At 40.4% G+C, this 21,889-nt stretch overlaps 1 protein-coding gene across 1 annotated transcript in view; it reads left to right on the top strand.

Annotated features, from left to right (window-relative positions):
- PHEX (phosphate regulating endopeptidase X-linked) overlaps window positions 1-21,889 on the top strand; it is a 140,944-nt gene that overhangs the window by 60,576 nt on the left and 58,479 nt on the right. The window contains exon 13 of the mRNA XM_060770102.2: window positions 20,931-21,008. Coding sequence (XP_060626085.2) covers window positions 20,931-21,008 — 78 coding nt within the window. The remainder of the gene's footprint in view (window positions 1-20,930; window positions 21,009-21,889) is intronic.

Here is a 21,889-nt window from a genome sequence, read left to right as displayed (position 1 = left end):
GAAATTAAATTCAGGAACGTGCTTTGGAGATTGTGCTTTTGTGCTAGTGGATGTACTGAGAGTTTCTTTGTCTGCAGTTAAAAGGCAGAGAAATGGGATAGTCAAATTAGCTCGAGGTGATCTGCAATTCCACTTAGCAAAGCAAACTTCAGACTGGGAAACACGAGATAAATGGCACACAAAGTTTGAGCTTGTTGAATGACATGATTCCAGATCAAGATTATCTAAATTTAGCACTCGGGCAGAAATGTTTACCTTCCAGGACACAAACCCATTTTGCAAAATTCAAATAGAGGAGGAGCTCCCAGATTCAAATAAGGGCTTATGGGAATAGTGTGAGCATATCCAGGGATTGCGGCTGGGGAGGTAGGAGCCCCCGGTGGTACAATGGTTAAACCCTTGTCCTGGCAGGACTGAAGACCAACAGGTCAGTGGTTCGAATCCAGGGAGAGCGGGTTGAGCTCCCTCTGTCAGCTCCATCTCTCCATGCGGGGACATGAGAGAAGCCTCCCACAAGAATAGTAAAATATCAACCATCCAGTCATCCCCTGGGCAATATCCTTGTAGATGGCCAATTCTCTCAAACCAGAAGCAACATGCAGTTTCTCAAGCTGCTCCTGACAGGAAAAATCCATGATTACAGCAAAACCATTTCTGTGAACATCTGATTGATCTTTGTTAATTCTGTTACAAAATGACCTGATCATAGACAGACATGTAGATACAAGTGTGGTATGTTTTGACAGAATTTTAGAATCTGAAACATTTTGGCATGTGTTTGAAGATCTGTAGCTGAGAGACTTCAGAAGAAAATAAGTTTCTTGACAGAAAAAGGTGTCCTGAAAAGAATATTTAAATATGATTTGTGTGTGCGTGCATGTGAAGATGAAAAATAAATGAGTCCTGTAAAAGAGTAAAATGAAGCCATAAAAGAAGATATCCAAAAGTGATACGTAATAAGAATAGACTGTTTTTGAGATTGGTCACATTGACATAGTTACTTGCATCTGCATAACTTACAACATTTTACAGATGAAAACTAGGACATCAGCAAACAACATAAGACGGTACCCAAGATGAGAAATTTTACATGTGAAGAAAACGGACATGCTAGGAGAGGTGGCAGCAAATCACTTTTGCCTGGGTCCATTGGGAAAGGCAAGATTTTTCCCTCTTCTGTCCCCCCACCAGGATGTTTGCAAACAACTTTTGCACTTGGAACTCAGTTTGCTGCAACTGAATAAAGGTGGAGGTGGGAGGAAGAAAGAGAAACTCGGGCATTTTAAAAACAGTAGAAAAAATGGATGGGACATAATTAATTGTGATGGCCTTTTCCCAGATGGGGACTTTAGAGGATATGTATCTAAATCTTTTTGAGATCAACTAATAGTCAGCTAGATACTCTCTTGGGTATTTTGATTACATTTATTTATGCTAAAGAATATTTTTGATAAAAGTACACATTTTACATATGGCTGGGGCTATCTAGTAATGTAATTTATGTGCAAATCAGAACAAAGTTGGCTGGGGATGCGGTGGGTGAGTTATATATCAAAAAAGGATTGTTTTCAAGCCCTGAATGAAAATACGAAATCTTGTTTTCCAGCTGAATTGCAGTTCTCACACAGTTCTCTTGGTGGAGCTCAAGCTGCTTTCATTGGTTGTGCATAGCTCAGAAAGATTAGTACACTCTGTTTTTGTGCATTTTGCTTTTTTCTCCACAAATAATATTTTACTTATTTTACACTAATATAAGATTTTAAGTAAATGTATAAATCCTTTCCATATGAAGGTAAGTTTGTATACAGGGATTAAGTTGGCATTGGTTTAAATCAGTTTGTCATGAGAAAGTAAATACCTGCAATGGACTTCTGGTTTTCTTTCCATGTTGACAATGTTAATATCATGCATATATAGAAAAAAAAAACCCAAAAGAGATTATCAAAGGCATTTGGGCTTACAATATGGTGTAAAATCAGTAACAATATTGTTTTTAGTGGCCCAAAATCAGCTTATAAATTTTGTCACATTATAAAAACATGAGTCTTGTGATGCTTTGTTACTCCATTGGAGATCTGTCCACGAAGTACGCTGTATGTATTTTAACATCAACAGATTTTGTCTCCTTTTTAAACATGGGGAAATTGCTTTCCCATCAAATGAAGAGTGAAGCTCCAAAGTGTCTGTCTGCATAGAAGAAAAGATAAAGAAGTTCTGTAAGGCTAAGGCACAAAATGAACTCAGGCTTTCCAGAGAAATTAAAACCAATAAAAAGGGGTTCTTTGGCTATGTCAATAGAAAAAGGAAGAAAAGGGAAATGGTAGAACCTCTGCAAGGAGAAGGTGGTGCAATACTAACAGGGGATAGGGAAAAGGTAGAGCTGCTCAGCACCTTCTTTGCCTCAGTCATCTCCCAAAAGGAGATTGGGGTTCAACCTGAGCAATACAGAGTGGATAAGGTAATTGGGGAAATGCAACCCAAATGAAGTAAAGAAGTCGTCCAGGAATACCTGTCAACTCTAAATGAATTCAAGTTTCCAGGTCCAGAAGAACTACATTCAAGAGTATTGAAGGAACTTCCAGAAGTAATTTAGAATCACTGGCAATAATCTTTGAGAATTCTTGAAGAGCAGGAGAAGTCCCAGCAGACTGGAGGAGGTCAAATGCCCCGATATTCAAGAAGGGAAAAAAAGAGGACCCAAACAATTACCGTTCAGTCAGTCTAACTTCAATACCAGGAAAGATTCTGGAGCAGATCATTAAGGAGGCAGTCTGCAATCACTTAGGAAGAAATGCTGTGATGATGAAAGTCAAGATGGATTTCTCAAAAACAAGTCATGCTAGACTAATCTTATCTCTTTTTTGATAGAGTTACAAACTTGGTAGAATCAGGGAATGCTGTGGATATAGCATATCTTGATTTCAGTAAGATCTTTGACGAAGTTCCCCATGACCTTCTTGCAAGAAAACTAGTCAAATTGGGCTAGGCAATAATACTACTATTAGGTAGGTCTATAGCTGGTTAAGCAACCAAACCCAAAGGATGCTCATCAATAGTTTCTCTTCATCCTGGTAAGAAGTGACTAGTGGAGTGCTGCAGGGTTCAGTCCTGGGCAGGGGTGGCTCAACCATTATGCAAAGTAAGCATTTGCAGTATAGTTTATTTTGCCCAGGGGCGCTCTTGAGGCGCTCTTGGGGGAAAATAGACCTTTACATATGCGAGTTGTAGTTACTGGGATGTATCGTTCACCTACAATGAAAGAGCATTCTGAACTCCATCAATGATGGAATTGAACCAAATAAGGCACACAGAACTCCCATGACGAACAGAAAAGATATATCAATGATTGGCTGGGGGTGGGGGGCGGGGAGGGCACCAAAATACTGTTTGCTTACTGTTGAAAATTACCTAGGGCCGCCTCTGGTCCTGGGCCCAGTTGTCTTCAACATCTTTATTAATGACTTGGATAAAGGTTTAGAGGGTTTTCTTATCATGTTTACAGATACCAACAAAATAGGAGAGATAGCTAATACTCCAGAGGACAGGATAATTCAAAATGACCTTGACAGATTAAAGAGCTGGGCCAAAACTAACAAAATGAATTTCAACAAGGACAAATGTAAAATATTATACTTAGGCAGAAAAAAAGAAATGCAAAGATACATGTTGGGTGATGCCTGGCTTGACAACAGTCTATGTGAGAAAGGTCTTGGAGTCTTCATGGACAACAAGCTGAACATGAGCCAACAGTGTGATTTAGCAGCTTAAAAAGCCATGGGATTTTGGACTGCATCAAAAGGAGTATAGTGTCTAGATCAAGAGAAGTCATTGTGCCTTTGTATTCTGCTTTGGTTAGACCTCACCTGGAATCCTCCCCCTTTTACTTACTTTTACTTAGGCGATCCCTCGTTGGACGAGTAAGATGGTCTTCCATTATGGATTTCCTTGTGGGTCCGTATGTGGCTGTGGAGCCCTATTCTTGCTCTGCATCTTCTTCCGCAGTGAGGGCATTGGTTTCCAGGTGGAAGGTGGTCCCGGTCGGGGTTGGCTTGACGCGCCTTCCTCCTGCTACGTTTCACTCTTTCACCCTCCACTCGTGCCTCCTCAAATTCTGCGGCACTGCTGGTCACAGCTGTCCTCCAGCTGGAGCGCTCAAGGGCCAGGGCTTCCCAGTTCTCAGTGTCTATGCCAGAGTTTTTAAGGTTGGCTTTGAGCCCATCTTTAAATCTCTTTTCCTGTCCACTAACGTTCCGTTTTCCGTTCTTAAGTTCGGAGTAGAGCAACTGCTTTGGGAGACGGTAGTCAGGCATCCGGACAACATGGCCAGCCCAGCGGAGTTGATGTTGGAGGACCATCGCTTCAATGCTGGTGGTCTTTGCTTCTTCCAGCACACTGACGTTTGTCCGCTTGTCTTCCTAGGAGATTTGCAGGATTTTCCGGAGGCAGCGCTGATGGAAACGTTCCAGGAGCTACATGTGACGTCTGTAGACAGTCCACGTCTCACAGGCATAGAGCAGGGTTGGGAGGACAATAGCTTTATAGACAAGCACCTTGGTCTCCCTACGGATGGCCCGGTCCTCAAACACTCTCTGCTTCATTCTGGAAAATGCTGCACTTGCAGAGCTCAGGCGGTGTTGTATTTCGGCGTCGATGTTGACTTTGGTGGAGAGGTGGCTGCCAAGGTAGCGGAAATGATCAACATTTTCTAATGTTACACCATTAAGCTGTATCTCTGGCATTGGAGAGGGGACGGCTGGTGCCTGCTGGAAAAGCACCTTGGTTTTTTCAATGTTCAATGACAGGCCGAGCTTCTCGTATGCTTCTGCGAAGGTGTTTAGAGTGGCTTGTAGATCTTCTTCTGAATGCGCACAGACAACATTGTCATCAGCATACTGGAGTCCTATTACAGATGTTGTTGTAACCTTGGTTTTGGCTTTCAGTCTGCTGAGGTTGAATAGCTTGCCATCTGTCCGATGGATTATTTCCACTCCGGTGGGAAGCTTCCCATCAACAAGGTGAAGTATCATAGCGATGAAGATGGAGAATAGAGTTGGGGCAATAACACATCCCTGTTTGACACCGGATTCCACTTTAAATGGGTCACTTTGGGAGCCACTGCTGTCCAAGACTGTTGCCATCATGTCATCATGGAGGAGCCGCAGGATGTTCACAAATTTGCTTGGGCACCCGATTTTTTGGAGGATGGTCCAGAGAGCGCTGCGATTCACTGTGTCGAATGCCTTTGCAAGGTCGATGAATGCCATGTACAGAGGTTGGTTTTGTTCCCTGCATTTTTCTTGGAGCTGTCGTGCAGTGAAGATCATGTCCACGGTTCCTCTGGAGGGGCGGAAGCCATTCTGGGATTCTGGGAGGGTGTCTTCTGAGAGGGGCAGAAGGCGGTTTGCAAGGATTCTTGTGAGGATTTTCCCAGCAGAGGTTAGAAGGGAGATACCTCGATAGTTTCCGCAGTCTGTTCTTTCCCCTTTTTTGAAGAGGGTGATGATGGTGGCATCCTTGAAGTCTGCTGGGATTTTCTCGGTCACCCACACTTTTTCTATGAGCTGGTGGAGTTGGTGTGTCAGCTCAGGTCCTCCCTCTTTAAAGATTTCAGCAGGGATCCCGTCTGGTCCACTGGTTTTGTTATTCTTCTGTTGGCTGATGGCATTGCTGACTTCTTCCAAACTGGGCAGTGCTGCAAGCTCATCCCTGGTTTGTTGTTGTGGGATTTGTGAGAGGACCTCTTCGGCCACATTGGAGCTGCGGTTCAGGAGGCTTTGGTAGTGTTCTTTCCAACGTAGTGCAATTGAGTTTTGGTCCTTCAGGAGTTTGGTTCCATCTGATGAGCGTAGAGGCTGTATGCCATGGTTTCTTGGTCCGTAGATGACCTTTGTGGCTTTGAAAAATCCCTGAGCATTATGGGTATCTGCCAGGTGTTGGATTTCTTCGGCCTTCTTTGTCCACCAGATGTTCTTGAGTTCTCTTGTCCTTCTTTGGACCTCAGCTTTTGCACTGTCATAGATCTTTTTCTTAGCAGCACAGTTGATGTCTCTCTGCCATGCTTGGAAGGATTTCCTTTTCTTGTCAATTAGCTGTTGGATCTCGATGTCATTTTCATCAAACCAGTCTTGATGTGTCTTGGCTTGGTATCCAATAGTTTTTCTTCGCAGGCTTGGATGATGGAGGTCTTCAGTTTGTTCCAATGTTCCTCAACATTTTCGGGGTGTACTGTGGGTAGATGGTTCTTGAGTGCTGTTTGGAGATGGGCTCGTCTGGAGGGCTCCTGAAGGGCTTGGGTGTTTTGCGCCTTGTCTTCCTTCCTTGGAGTCTGCGCTTGGGAGCGATCTTGATAGCCATCGAGGATCGAATTAGCCTGTGGTCAGTCCAGCAGTCGTCAGCACCTGTCATGGCTCTTGTGAGGAGCACGTCACGGCGGTCTCTGGCGCGTGTGATTACATAGTCTAAGAGGTGCCAATGCTTTGACCGGGGGTGCTTCCATGATGTCTTGAACTTGTTTTTCTGGCGGAAGAGCGTGTTGGTGATGACAAGGCTGTGCTCCGCACATTTGGTGAGAAGCAGGATGCCATTTGAGTTGCTGTTTCCAACCCCGTCTTTTCCTATGGTCCCTGGCCACAGGTCGAAGTCTCGCCCGACTCTTGCATTGAAGTCCCCCAGGAGGATCATTTTGTCCTCCTTAGGTATCCCCGATAGGACGGTGTCCAGCTGACAGTAGAATTTCTCCTTGATGTCTTCGTCAGCATCTAGTGTTGGTGCATAGGCATATGATGGTTGCCCGTTGGTTTTTGGCAAGATCGATTTGGAGGGTTGAGAGTCGTTCGTTGATGCCAGTGGGTGCTTCGGGCAGATGTTTCATCAGATCATTTCTGATGGCGAAGCCAACTCCGTGCATTCTTTGGTCTTTTTCGGGCAGTCCCTTCCAGAAGAAGGTGTAGCCTCCTTTTTCTTCCTTCAGCTGTCCCTCTCCTGCTCTCCGGGTCTCCTGAAGGGCTGCTATGTCGATGTTGAAGCGTCCCAGCTCCCTTACAATGATGGCAGTTCTGCGTTCGGGGCGTTCACTGCCGCTGTTGTCCATCAGAGTCTGTACGTTCCACGTACCGAAGTTCATTTTTCTTTTTTGGCCGCAGGGTGGTGACCCCACTGGACGCGGCAGTCCAGTCAGGGATAAGTGAGGCAGACTATGTTTAGGGCACCTTTTCTAGCCCCCTCCCCGTGTGGGGTGAGCAGAGTGGGTCCTAAAAAGGGCTGCTCAGTCGCGGATACAGCTGCCGAACTACTCAACTGCCTCGGACCTTGAGGTAGAACGACTGAGTCCGTACCCACCGCCCATGTGCCAGTCTGTGACTAGGGGCTTCCAGATTTCACAGTCCTGCCCCCGTCGCCACTCGCTGATCGCCATGGGGCTTTGGTTGGTTTGTTTTTATTTTCTTTGGAAGACGCCTGTGCGTGGGTATTTTTAATGTGTGGAGGTCAGTGCACAACTGATCAACACACAGACTTCACAGAGTGAGGTTCCACTGGTGATGTAGTTTAACACAATGACTGTGGCTTCTCAGTCTGTTGCAGCCTTCTTCCGCCTTCGCAGCCGTTGTAACATGTGCCATGTTATCCTCCGCCTGCTCCGCCGTTGAGGTCTTTGGGTCTTCGGACTGTGCTTGGTCTGGAACCTCCCCCGCAGCCACTCCTGGGAGTGCACGACTCCAGTTGTTGTGCCTACAGGTTCATCGGAATGCGCAAGCCCCCTCACCACGACAAGGTGACAGTCCATCGAGGGGGATCCTGCCCCCCTTCCTGTTTAAAATGTACAGTGGCCTGCCTTTAAAAAATGTTTGGAAATATCAGCAGGTTCAGAATAGTGCAGCCTGTTGATCAGGGCTAGTTACAGAAAGCGTGACTCCCTCCTTTGTTATAAAAAATTCACTGGCTATCTCCATTTTTGGTCAGTTGAAAAAGCTAATTATGAACTAATGAAATCCACAGCACTTGGGACCAGGCTTTTTGAAGGACTACATTTTCCCACTTATGAACCTGCTTACTATTTCTGATCATTCATATCTTTTCAAAAAGATATCTTTTCATATCTTTTCAGAAAGAAGTAGCTGTGGAATCCCATGCCAGAGGAGACCAGCCACTTCATCCCATTTACACCCCCCCCCCCAATTTTATGGGCCACCACCATAAATTTACTGGGAGTCATGGCTGCCATCAGATGACTTCTGGTCATTGCTCTTGCCCCCCACTCCCAATCACAGAAATACAGAGCAATTGTGAAATTGGGCAGTTTTATAATCACAGGGAGAATTCATGAATTTAGCCAAAATAGTTCTACGGACCTGTTATTTTGGTTCAAAATGTGATGGGGTCCATGACGGTCTCTGTTCTGTTTTGGGGCTTGCTGTGTTGAAAAGGGGCGTTCTGATGGGCGGTCATAAGAGCTGTCCTTAGCAGTGAGCTGTCATCCCTCTTTACAGAAGTGCATAATAACTTCTTCCCTTCACAAATTTCTTTATTTTTTAAATTATTAATGATGGACATAGTGTGACAGAGGCATTGTAGAACAGAGAACAGGCAGTTTTCCTTTGCTGGTTTGTTCCAATTATAATATTGTACTTAGTAGAGTGCTGTCATGCCTGTTTATAGAAATTCATGATTACTCCTTCCTATGGAAATAAGTGGTTTAAAACAGCATCCCTGTATCAAGGATCCAATGGTTTTTGATGCAGAACTATTGCATCCCATGGAAATCAATGGTTTAAAACAACATACCTGTTTTAAGGATCCAATGGGTTTAGATGCAGAACTATTGCATCTCATGGAAAGGGATTCTGGCAGATTTGCATGAAGAAAAAAAAGCTGGGGGCGTAGACTTAATGACTCTATGTGATGAAGAAGATAGCGGGCACAGGGAAGCACTAAAAGTCTGATGAGAGGAGAAAAATGAAAATGAACGAGAGAGGACTGGAAGGTATGGTCAGCTCCTGATTCTTCACTTTACTAAACAATGCCTCTAAAAATATGGCCATCTGATAAGGTCCCAGACTAATTCCATCTTTTTATTGCTTTGCCATGAATCTTTGGAGTTAAAACTTTGCTAAGCAGTTTAATGGAGGAGATGCTATTTCTTTTTTTTTTATCATTGTGTTTAAAACTGATATGCCTTCATGCTTAAATAAACAATTTCATATGGTCTTTTAAAGTTGATAGACACCATGACCACTATCTGCTTTTGAAATCCAGGATCAGTTAAAGATATGAAATCACAATGAATCGATCAAATCAACATGTTTTTAATCCCCCCCCCCCCACTTTTTAACCACTTCTGTATCTGTGGAGTATATCTGCCATTGTATGCCTAACATTGTCTGCAGCATATTTTGTTAGCTAGTCATGAACTCACTTAATCAATAATTCTCAGCTCAACTCTTAGTCACCCTGTAGCGTAGTAGAAAATATGCTGAATGTGGAAAACACTTTTTAACGGGCTTTCCTTTTTCTCACATGAGAGGCATAGATAACAGCCTGCTCCATCAGCAAAACTCTCATGAATGATGTCGTCCATAATAAGTGTTCTGCAGAGAAAAGTGATGGAGGTAACCCAAGACTGAAACTATGTTAATGCAGTATTGTCATGGGTCCTCTATAAAATAGTAATTTACTGATGTTTCCTTGAAAGGAAATCAGTACTGGGCTGTCTTTCTGAGAAATAAATAATACTGCAATTCTATTGCCTGAACATGATATAATAATTTATTACTCTCCCACGATCATAAACATGTTATTGAACTTTGAAAGAAGTTAAACAGACTGAGGGTGCATCTACACTGTAGAATTAGTGCTGTTTGACAGCATTTTAACTGCTGCAGATCAATGGTATAGAATCATAGAAGTTGTAGTTTTGCGAGGTCTTTAGCCTTCTTGCCACAGAGTGTTGGTGTGTCACCAAACTACAATTCTAAGGATTCCATAGCATTCAACTAAGGATGAATTTACTGAGAAGCTGGACAAAATATAGCAGGATAAATGTTTTTAAATAATGTTATTAATGCTGCTTCACAAAAGATCATCCAAATTAAAAATTATTTGACTGGCACACTGATATACCAACTGAAAAGGACTTTCTGAAAAGAATGCGAACAGTGAAAAGGCTGTGTTTTTCACATTGGCCAATTCAACTGGCTTTAATGATGGATTTCTGAGCAGATCTCCAGTGAGTAACTCAGAGCACAAACAGACCCCTAGGGAGGCCCTTCAAATAAGCTGGTCCTAAACCCCAAAGCATGAATCATAGAATCAAAGAGTTGCAAGAGACCTCATGGGTCATCCAGTCCAACCCTCTGTCAAGAAGCAGGAATATTGCATTCAAATCACCTCTGACAGATGAATTTGATAACATCTTAGATTGTGAATGTTCATGATGATAGATGGGTGTAAATTCCATGAATTGTCATATCTGAAAAGAGTAAAAGGGATCTGGGTTGCTTAGCATTTGATTAGCCAAAATTGAAACCAACTGGAGATCTTATAAACCAGTATTTCTAGTTGTACAGCTGTTGTCACCTTTTTTTCTGAGACTTTATTGTTATTATTTTTAGATATGTTTCCTTTTGAAAGGGGAATGAATGGATGTGGTTTTACTCTCATGTTTAGACTGAAGTTTTCATATTTTTCTGAACCACTGCTATAGATTAGTTTTATTCCTAATGATAGTCGGCGGATTCTTGGAATGAAAGGAGCAGAAAGATTACCTTAAAAAGTGAATTTTGAATATCTTCTTTCCTGTTGCAGCCACATACACCCTCTCAAAAACTGTAAGGGCAGAAAGAAGCCCTCTGTGTTGTTGTGGGAGAGGCTACAAATGGATCAAAGAATTAAAATGGGGTAGAAGCATATAAAGCAGGTTTAAGTGCTTACTTCCCAATTTGCTGTGATTCCTTCTTCCATTCCACTCTATCTCAGGTGGCTCAATTCACAGGGCCAGCTTTCGAAGACTTCAGGGGCATACATTCAAGGAAGAGTGTCAGGAAAGCCCTTTGCCCAAGCTGCTGTCTACTCTTGGTTCTCAAGATCTAACTCAAATATATAACCCTGTGTTTTCACAGACTATGAAACGTTCATTTAATTGGGTTGCACTTGATTCATTCCTCTTCCATTTTTGAAATATCTTTGATTATTCTTATCATCACAATATGCACCCAATGAATGGGTTGTTGTAGGTTTTTTCAGGCTATATGGCCATGGTCTAGAGGCATTCTCTCCTGACATTTCGCCTGCATCTATGGCAAGCATCCTCAGAGGTTGTGAGGTCTGTTGCAACTAGGAAAAAGGGTTTATATATCTGTGAAATGACCAGGGTGAGACAAAGGACTCTTGTCTGCTGGAGCTAGGTGTTAATGTTTCAACTGACCACCTTGATTAGCATACAATGGCCTGACTGTGCCTGGAGCAAACTTTTGTTGAGAGGTGATTAGATGTCCCTGATTGTTTCCTCTCTGTTGTTGTGCTGTTGCAATTTTAGAGTTTTCCTCCTTCAGAAAGGAGGAAACCATGAAAATGAACAAAATCTGGCTACCAGTATTAAAAAACTCTAAAATTGCAACAGCACAACAACAGAGAGGAAACAATCAGGGACATCTAATCAGCGTGTTTAAGGATATAGCTGTCTGCATCAGTATACAAAGGAAACTAAGTGGGAGAAAGAAGTTTGCAGTTCTCCAACTGTCCCATCTTCTTCCCTCCGCCCTGCTTTAATTAGTAAATGTGTGTGTCCTCCCTCCTCATGTCCCATCCTTTTCCTCTCCCACCTGCACGAGTGAGCAAAATGTGCATCCTGTCTTATTCTCTAACCTACCTGTGCAAGTGAGCCAATGCATGTGCCCTCCCTATGCCATCCCATCTTCTTCCCTCTCCTGCCTGCACAAGTGAGCAAATGTGTGTGCCCTCTCTCCTCTGTCCTGTCCCCTCTTCCCCACCCACACGAATGAGCAAAGAACATATATCTGGCTGAGCCTAGCCAACCCATCATTAATTTCCTCCCAGAAAAACCAATGTTACAAAAATGGCGGAGCAGTATAGGCAGGAGCAAATGGAATAATCCACACATAATGAAATCCTATAAATGCTTCACCTGTCTATGTGGAGATCTGGCTTTATTTGGCATAAGTTGTTTGGTTATCTTTTATCTCTTGGTGTTAGATGATTTGCTACTGTCAGCTTCTCCCTTGTTACCTGGCCACTGCCAGTGCTCAGTCAGTTGAACAGGGATGTCAGTTCCATTAATAACCTGAGCACTGTGCAGATAGATTGTGGGAAACTGGTGAAGGGAAAGGAAATTATATTTAACCCTGGGTTCTCAGCTGTCATTTTATTTCCAGACTCCGCATGTCTGTAAGGCTAATACAATTGCATGAGGCTGAAACACTTGTGGCCATTCTCAGATTTGACATGAAAAAGGAGCAGGTATGATTAGAACAATGCACACATACGAATCTTAAAATCACTCTGTGGTCAGTTAAAATGCAACCATACACAAAATTATTGCAACAGGCATTCTAATAATTCCAATAGCTGAATGGAGCTAGAATAAATGCTGATAGCTCCCTCACTGGTATAACTGTGCTCCATATCTACATCTCAAATATGGATATTTGGTAAAGTGGGCAATAATCAACAAAAGCTTATGCCATAATATATTTACCAGTCTTTAATGTGCCACAGAACTATATTGTTTTTATGGCACAGATAAAACAATGCACTATATTAAATGTGTAATATGAATGCACCTAACATTTTGCATGCTTTTTAATTGCAAGTAAGTTCATACAACCCAAGCTGGATCAAGCCTACCACACAAGGGCAAGGGAAATGTAAATCTTCATATCAAACTGTTTTCCCCTCTTGAATTTCTCTTCTGTCATTGGGCAGGATATAAAACCATGTTTAAGACCTCCATTCATACCAATTCATATATCTGTTTATAGATATAGGCATATAAAACATATATTTGTGCTCTCTCTCTGTGTGTGTGTTTAAGAAACAGCATTTCTGACCAATTTGATTGATTAATCATGAATAACATATATTAATTAGAGTGATGAACAAACTTTTTTTTCTAGAAATGCTTTTTGTATATAGTAAACTAACTCACATCCTATGCAGATCCAGCTGACTTTTTTCAGGTATATCATTGTGCTTAACAGCCATCCAAGACAGTTTTCTAGCAGCTTGGGCTAGCTCATTTTTATTTTTAACAACAAAAGGAAGGCAGAAGTCACACCATTTTGTTAGTTCATTAATTGCTGTTTGTTAATCACACCAAGAATTGTGGGGTGTGTCTGTGTGTGTGTAAAGCTTACTATTGTTACTTTTGTTTTAAGCAACTAAGAGAGACTGAAGTATTTTGCTAATTCTGCTTGTTAATTTTTTTTCACATTGGGGGAGATTAAATGTTATACATTTTTGCAATCTTCACATACTGACCTGACCTGACCTGGATTTTGCCCATACTCGCAGACAGGAAACAACATGCCCCCACACACCATGCATTTAACCATGCATGTAGGTTTGACGCTAAGAAATTGCCATTTTAGCCACTTCTAAACTTGGTGTAGGTCTGTGAGACACATATACCAAAATCTTACTCATTTTATAGAGTGCAGTTTGGTGGCTTCACTATGAATTTCTTTGTAAGAGTAGAGTATAAAAAGATGACGTTTTGACTTTTTTTTTTAAAAAAAAAAAACCCCACAGGCTATTAAACAGGAAATTTAATGACAATTTTTTCTAATGCAGATTTTAAAGAGTTTGTACATGTATTACATATAATGAAAACCATGGTGAACCAGAGCAATTTTTTAGTATCCTCTTCACCTTTGAGTTACAGAATTTGCAAAGTAAAAGACCTTGCCGCTTTTGTATTTTGTAGCAGATGAGGCAGTGAAATACATTATTATCATTCTAGTTTTCACTGGGAATCTTAGCTCTAGAAGAAAAGCCAACATTGAGCTCTGCATGTGCCAAATTGTTTTCAGGATTCTGGGTGTGTTAATCCAAAAAGTCCACTTTTATGAGCTCAATTTCATTTCTTTCTTTTTATTCTTTTTCGGTCATCAAAATAATAGATAGCTATATAGACTAAATATATAAAATCTCTAAAAACTAGCAATATTCATATGATCCCCCTATTTCTGGATCAACAGCATTCCATGTCAACCAGATTTCAGGGCCAACCTTAGACTTCAGACTATGTCCTTGAGTTGTTACAGAAGTGGGATCTTTTGCTTTTATATAGCTGAAACCGGCATGGATTGGCAAGTAGTCCAGAACTGTTTTAGAGTCAGCTTACTGTGGAAAAAGACATGTGAGCAATCTGGGTAAATCAACCCAGAATCTGAGTAAGACTCAGCTAATATGGCTGTTTTGCATTTTCAGTTCAGTTAAGTCCTAGAAAAATCATAATTGCAGGAACAATATGGAATTTCTTGTTGTTGGCAGTTACATTATATCAGTAAAGCTAAAAGAATATAACTAACATCTCATCCATACAGCATCTCCTGTGTGTCTTTTAAAAATCAGAATAGTAAACAGAGCATGGTATGGCTGTATCATTCTAGGTGCTGGTGCCAGGTCTGTTACACATTACTTGCTGCTCTCTGAATAATCATGGAAATGGTAGGGATGTACTCAGTTGCACTGCCCTAAGGTCCAGTCCCAGTAGGACCTGCTATACTACTTGTATAGAAGGTATTTTCAATTGCAGTACTGTTTTGACACATTTGTGGATATGGGCACTATTTTGCTTAGAGTAGATAATGGACAACTGGGGTGGCCAACTTCTGTAGTCCCTTAAGACCCTCAAGACTTAAATCTTCTAAAAAGATCCTGCTGGTTTTGGGGTAGTTTTCATCCTATTTTCAGACTAATTGATTAAAAAAATCCCACTAAAATGTAGCAGTTGGCTCACCTCACAACTCTAGAGCTACTACAATGCTTCCTAAAGCAAGACAAAACAAAAATGAGCCAAAAAAATGGACAAAATATCACTTGCAGTGTGTTGAGAAATGCAATAGCACTGCCCACTGGGGAGAAGGAGGTAAGTTTTAAGGTGAAAATTAATCCCAACTCCCTCTGCAGTGGGCAACCCCTGAGGTATAAGATAAATTGGATGAAGATGTTCAGTTTCTTTTCCTTTTGGTGCATGTTTGGAGCCAATAGAATACCAGGAATATGTGTGCTGCAATTCCAGCAGATGGTATTCTGATAGCCTACTTTCCATGAAAAATGAGAACACAGACACATACATAAAGAGTAAATTCATTGTTGCAATTAAATGGTCAATTACATTGCTATGAAAGATTCTTGCTTTCAAATGGGATTTTGTGCTAATTTTTTATGCTAATTTAATTTTTTCTTAAAGAAGTTCCAATACAAAAATAGTCCTTAAAGTAAAGAAAGATTGATTATATGCATTCATTAGATTTTCATTTTTGTATATTATTCTAGAAGTATTGTTGCAACATTCAGATTTTCTATGTAAAGTGATATATGTGCCCCATCTTAATTGGTAATAATAAAATGTAATGTTGTATAGCAAGAATTTAGATAAAGACCTATTTATTCTGCTTTGAACATAACTCTAATTTATAGCTTGTGAGAGAATCCTTTGCTGCACAAGCACAGTTTCAAAGGACTTCAGATGAAATGGCCAGTTATTGATTCTAAGGGCCAAGGGCTACACTCAGAGCATAGATTCTTTCAATAAGAATTCTCAATTATTTTTTGGCTGTAGTAATTTCTCAGTCATCCAGCATATTTTTAAAGGGTGAGGAAAGATAACTGTTGGAAAGTTAATTAACTCTTTCCTTTCTGCACCTCACTCACAAACTGATCCTGGAAATGTTAGGGTTGTTTTTCGACAATAATTCCACAAAATATCTAGAATGCATGGGCAGTAATTTTAACTATTCCATGATTATGTACAGAGACGGAGATAGGCCAGTAGAAAGAAAGTCAAGTGATATTTAAAGTGTGGGAGTACTGATAAATCAAAACCACGGGAAAATCCTAATCATAATAACACCTCCCCCTCCCCAATATAAGCATTTTAGCAAATAGGAAGAGAAAAGAGATTTGGATTAGGGGAGCTGTATTATGTTTCTTTCTTGCAAGGCAGCAAAATAATAGTTGGGAAGGAAGTGAGGAGCTTGGATAGGCGAACAATTAAAGAAAAAAGATCATTCTTGACATCTTCCTTCCTGTATTTCACCTTCTTCTCTTTCCTATGTGAAACACCCAGCCCTGCTTTAGTGTTTCTCGTGCTTTAAATCAGAGGTCCTCAAACTATGGCCCGGAGGCTGGATATGGCCCTCCAAGGTCATTTACCCGGCCCTTGCTCAGGGTCAACCTAAGTCTGAAACAACTTGAAAGCACACAACAACAACAACAACAACGACAATCCTATCTCATCAGTCAAAAGCAGGCCCACATTTCCCATTGAAATACTAATAAGTTTATATTTGTTAAATTTGAGCTTCATTTTAATTATTGTATTGTTTTTAAGTGTTTTTGCACTACAAATAAGATATGTGTAGTGTGCATAGGAATTCATATTTTTTTCAAATTATAATCCAGCCCTCCAACAGTTTGAGGAACTATGACCTGGCCCTCTGTTTGAAAAGTTTGTTGACCCCTGCTTTAAATGCTTTAAATCTGTTGAAGACTTTCATGGCCAGAATCATTGGGTTGCTGTAAGTTTTTTGGGCTGTATGGCCATGCTCCAGAAGCATTTTCTCCTTATGTTTTGCCTGCATCTATGGCAGGCATCCTCAGAGGTTGTGAGGTCTGTTGGAAACGAGGAAAATTGTTTTTATATATCTGTGGAATGTCCAGGGTGGGAGAAAGAACTCTTATCTTTTGGCGGTAGGTGTGAATGTTTCAATTGGCACCCTTGATTAGCATTTAATGGCCTTGCAGTTTTCAGGGTGCAGCTTCTTACTGCCTGGGGGCATCCTTTGTTGAGAGCTGATTAGCTGTTCCTGACTGTTTTTTATCTGGATCTCCCCTGTCTTTATTCAATATTATTATTTTGGAGTTTTTTTAAATACTGGTAGCCAGATTTTCATTTTCATGGTTTTTTTCCTTTCTGTTGAAATTGTCCACATGCTTGTAGATTTCAATGGCTTCTCTGTGTAGTCCGACATGGTAGTTGTTAGAGTGGTCCAGCATTTCTGTGTTTTCAAATAATATGCTGTGTTCAGGTTGGTTCATCAGGTGCTCTGCTATGGCTGACTTCTCTGGTTGAAGTGGTCTTGTGGTGAATTTATCCTGTTTTATTTTATGCTTAGTGATATGCTGTTTGACTTATGATTTTGTTTATGCATGTAAGGCATTGAATTTTACCATTATTTTTTGTAAACCACTTTGAGTCTCCCCAGGGGTGAGAAAAGCAGTATATAAATAGTGTAAATAAATAAATGCATTTAGGAAACAGAGACCCACAAGAGTCCTATAAGGGCACTTCTGGGAGCACTCCATGGCACTCCATTTCCTAAACTCGTGGAAATGGAGTCCAAAGACCATCTGAACTGGAGAAAGTGGGGAAAGTGAGGGAAAGTGAAAAGGAAAGGCAAAGAAAGGATGTGTGATGGCTGGCCATCCTAGAAAATGGGAACAGGATAAGATAGTTCCCTTTGCATTCGCCCACTTTTGCCCACTTTCCCTCCGCCTGTCTGATGAAGTCTTTAGTGTCTAATCAAGGAAAGTAAGAGTGTATCAATCTATTCTGATTTGGTCAGAGCTCTCCTGGAACATTGTGTCTATTTCTGGACACCACAGCTGAGAAAACATATTGACAAGCTGAATTATGTCCAGAGCAGGGTGACCAAAATGATCAAAGGTCTGGAAGCCAACTCCTATGAGGAATGGCTTAGGGAACAGAGTATGTTTAGTGTGCAGAAGACACGTTAAGAGATGATGTGATAGCCATGTTTAAATATTTGAAATAATACCATATTAACTATGGAGCAGACTTATTTTCTGCTGTTCTAGAGAATAGAACACAGAGAAATGGATTAAAATGACAGGAAAAAAGATTCCATCTGAATATTAGAAGGAACTTCCTGATGTTAAGAGCTGTTCAATTGTCAAATATGGTTCCTCAGAGGGTGGTGCAGGCTCCTTCTTTGGAGGGTTTTAAACAGGAGCTGGATGACCATTTGTTGGGAGATTGTGTATTCCTGCATAGCAGGGGATTGGAGTGATGGCCCTTTTAGTCTCTTTCAATTCAATGATTCTGTTGCATGCAAATACTTTTACAACTTCCCTACTCATGGAAGTTTTTAATCTTGGGTTCCACTGTGGGGGAAAAGCAGCATATAAGTTAAATAAATAAATAAATAAATAAAAAAAACAAAATTTTTTTGCAAAATTAGATATTGAACTCCATAGATCCAAAGGAACACAGAAATCTGCCATATACTGAATTCGACCATTGGTCCATGTAGACCAATACTGGATTAGGACCTGGCAGATCAGAGATGATTAAAATGAAGTCCTTGCATCACCCTCCCTAAACACTGATTTTTTTCTCATTTGGGAAGCTAAGCATGATCAGCCCTGGTCAGTATTCAGATGGAAAACCACTTCGTAATAGAATAGATCTCTCTGGATGGCTTAGAAAGAAGCCTGGTTGAACTTTGGAGAGTCCTACTAGAATTGGCAGTATTGGGCTAAATGGACTGATGGTCTGGCTCAGTATAAAATAGGCAGCTTCCTTCTGTTATTCAAAAGTAAATCCTATTAGGTTTAGTGGACCTTACTCCCACTTGAGTGTGTATGGGATTGAAACCAGTTTCTTCTGTTATCATATATTACTTCATCACACACAATAAAGTCACTGTTTCTACACATTTAAGAAATGGCAACCCACTGTCCCCTTCATACGATGCAAGCTCCAACTGTGGGCGTGAGGTATTTTGCCATTTCTAAAAGGTGTTTTTTCCAATGGTTCCTGAGTCGATTGTCAAGTGACTTATTTTTAAATTCCCTGCATAGAGATTGTCCAAATAGTCAGTTTCCCAGTGTGATGTTAATCACAGTTGCTTGTTTTTGTTGCCCGCTTGTAGATAAACCGATGACGCTGTGTGTGGGATGAGCCAAAATGACCATTATCTCAGATCGCCAATGCAGAGGCTGGAGAAAGGGTTAATTTAAAACCACTTCTGATCTGGGGTGATGTTTTTTTTAAAAAAGATAAATAATCGAAATCCTGGTGGGACAATGGGAGGAAATCTCAGTGCAAATGACCCCAGGGAAAGTGCTGCCTAAAGAAAGCTGCATCTGTTTCAGTCAAGGGTCTTGAGTGCAAAGGACCCCAGTGCCACTTTACAAAAGGTGCTTCTATTTCAGTCAAAGGGGTTTGAAGGCAGTGCTCCTTTAAAGGAGGCCTGTTTTTTAAAGTGATCCTTGAAATGGGAGGAGTCATCACCTTCCCATGTGATAGGAATTAAATGGATGGTTGAGTTAGAAGCTGGAGGAGGTGATCTTAGTGATGAGAGTGAGTAAATTCTTTGTCTTCTTTACAGAATCCCATGAAACTCCACCCTTTCCCTCACTTTCCCTCATTTTCTCTAGCTCAATATGATGAAGTCCTTAGTTTGTTTCTTATTCTCACTGTGGTGGGGCACCATTTGTATTTTATTGTTTTTCTGTCATTGAGGACATTTGCATGACAATGGGATCTTTCTTGCTTAAGAGTTCATCTGTTCCTGCTGCTAATTACCCATCTGTATTCTTCAGTTTGTCACATCTTAATTATCTATCTGGCAATTAATTGTAATTTCACAGGTAGAAGATTTTAATTTCAGGTGGGAAAGAAAAACCTAGGGCCAGGAAGGCTTGGCCCAAAATTTTGTGCTCCCAGAGGAAGAGCAGTAAATGGTGCTTTCCCACAGTCAACATGCAGAGCTTTGGTACCCAGCTGGTGGATTTATTTTCTGCAGCAGAGACAAAATACAAATATATTTTGATTGCTTGCTGCTAAAATTCCACTAGAATAATAAATCAATTTACTAACGATGTTATGCCTTTCTTAATGCTTTGAATTCCCAATACCCATGTGTACAATAGATTGTACTTCAATGTGATTGTACCTCAATGTGAATACTCAATTTTTTTGCAAGTAGCATGGACTCTAGCAGTGCTAGAGCATCAGTGCCCATTTCTGCATTAGGATGGTGACTTATGCATCACTAAAAAGAGGACAAAAATGATACAGATTTGTATGAAATGAGAATGTACAATTTTTTTTACAGAGCCAGTGTGGTGTAGTGATTTGAGAATAGGACAGTCATGGAATAGGTCAGTCATGGAAACAAAATGGGTAACTTTAGGGAAAGTCACATTTTGTCAGGCTGAAGAGAAGGACAATGAATAAGTCTTGCAAAGAAAATTCCATGATAGGCTCACTTTTTTGATATGTCAGAAATGATTTGAAGGCATATTTAACAAGTTTTGTGTAAATATATGTATGTATATGTGTGTACATTTGAAAATAATTACTGGTTGAGTATGGAACCAGAAGTGTTTTGGATTTTGGATTTTTAAATACCTGTATTTAAATAATGAGATATCTCAGAAATGGTACTCAAGCCTAAAAATGAAATTCGAATTTAATTAACATCTTGACTGGAAATTGGTTACCTTGCTAGTTAGGGTTTTTTTTTTTTTTTGCTATTAATATTTATTGAAATAATTTAAAAACAAAACAAAAACACCCATGAAATGCATGTATGTTTCATATACACCTGATACATGAACCTGAAGGTAACTTTAAACAATATTTTAATGCATGAAATAAATAAGATCATATCATTGTTTAAATTAGCATCATTGTCACTATCATGTTTTTTTTGGTCCCAAAGGCAAAAGCTGTTTTGGCGAAAGTGGGTTACCCTGAATTTATAATGAATGATACCTATATTGCGGAAGGCATCAAAACAGTAAGTCCTGTTTGAAATACGAGTATAGTTATTTGCAAAGGTGGTGTCAATATAGGATACACAAGAAAACAACAAAATGATTGAAATTTATCCTTGTTCCATGGAGACTCAAAAATTATTTTAAGGGATTAGTTGAAAAGAAAAGTTATGCAGGAAAAATAATTTTGCAAAATTTCTATATAGAGTACTACAACTAGCCTGTAACTGGTGTTTTGGTTGGTGAATAGCTACCCACACTCACCCAAATCATCAGCTCCTGACTGAATTGCTTCCCTTCCCATTCGCATCCCTCCCCAAGTGTTTTTCTCTTTCCTCCAGTTCTATACAGGCTCTTTTTGGCAATATAATGCATGGGGTACATCTCCTTCTTGCAGGGGTTGGCAAAGTGTGATCTCCAGATATTGTTGGATTACAATGTTAACTGGCTGCTCACCATTGGCAGTAATGACTAGGTCTAATCAGAGCTGTACTCAACAACATCTGGAGGGCTGACATTTGACCACCTTGATGGGCACCTGAAATATTGTGTATAATGAACAGTCTGCATTAACATTATACACACACACACGTGGACACCTTGCTTTGATAGCTCTATTTTTCATGCCTCAAAAGAAATTCTATCAACTGGCCTTCCTTACAGGTAATCATAAAGGAACTCTTAAATTCTAGCAAATGAAGGGAAATGATAAGAGTAAGTTGTTTCCATGTATGCTGTACAACTACTGTCCTTCCTCTTTATCCACAGATTCTGCATCAATAGTTTCAATTATCCATGGCTTGAAAATATTTTTTAAAAAAATACACCAAAAAGCCAAAGTTTTGCCATTTTATATAAGAAATGTCATTTCTATGTCATATTTTATACATACAATGGGGCTTGA

The sequence above is a fragment of the Anolis sagrei genome, chromosome 3 (assembly GCF_037176765.1).
Source record: "Anolis sagrei isolate rAnoSag1 chromosome 3, rAnoSag1.mat, whole genome shotgun sequence".
In the NCBI taxonomy this organism is placed as follows: domain Eukaryota; kingdom Metazoa; phylum Chordata; class Lepidosauria; order Squamata; family Dactyloidae; genus Anolis; species Anolis sagrei.
Note: the sequence above shows the minus strand (reverse complement) of the source record. Positions and strands in the feature narration are given on the sequence as shown.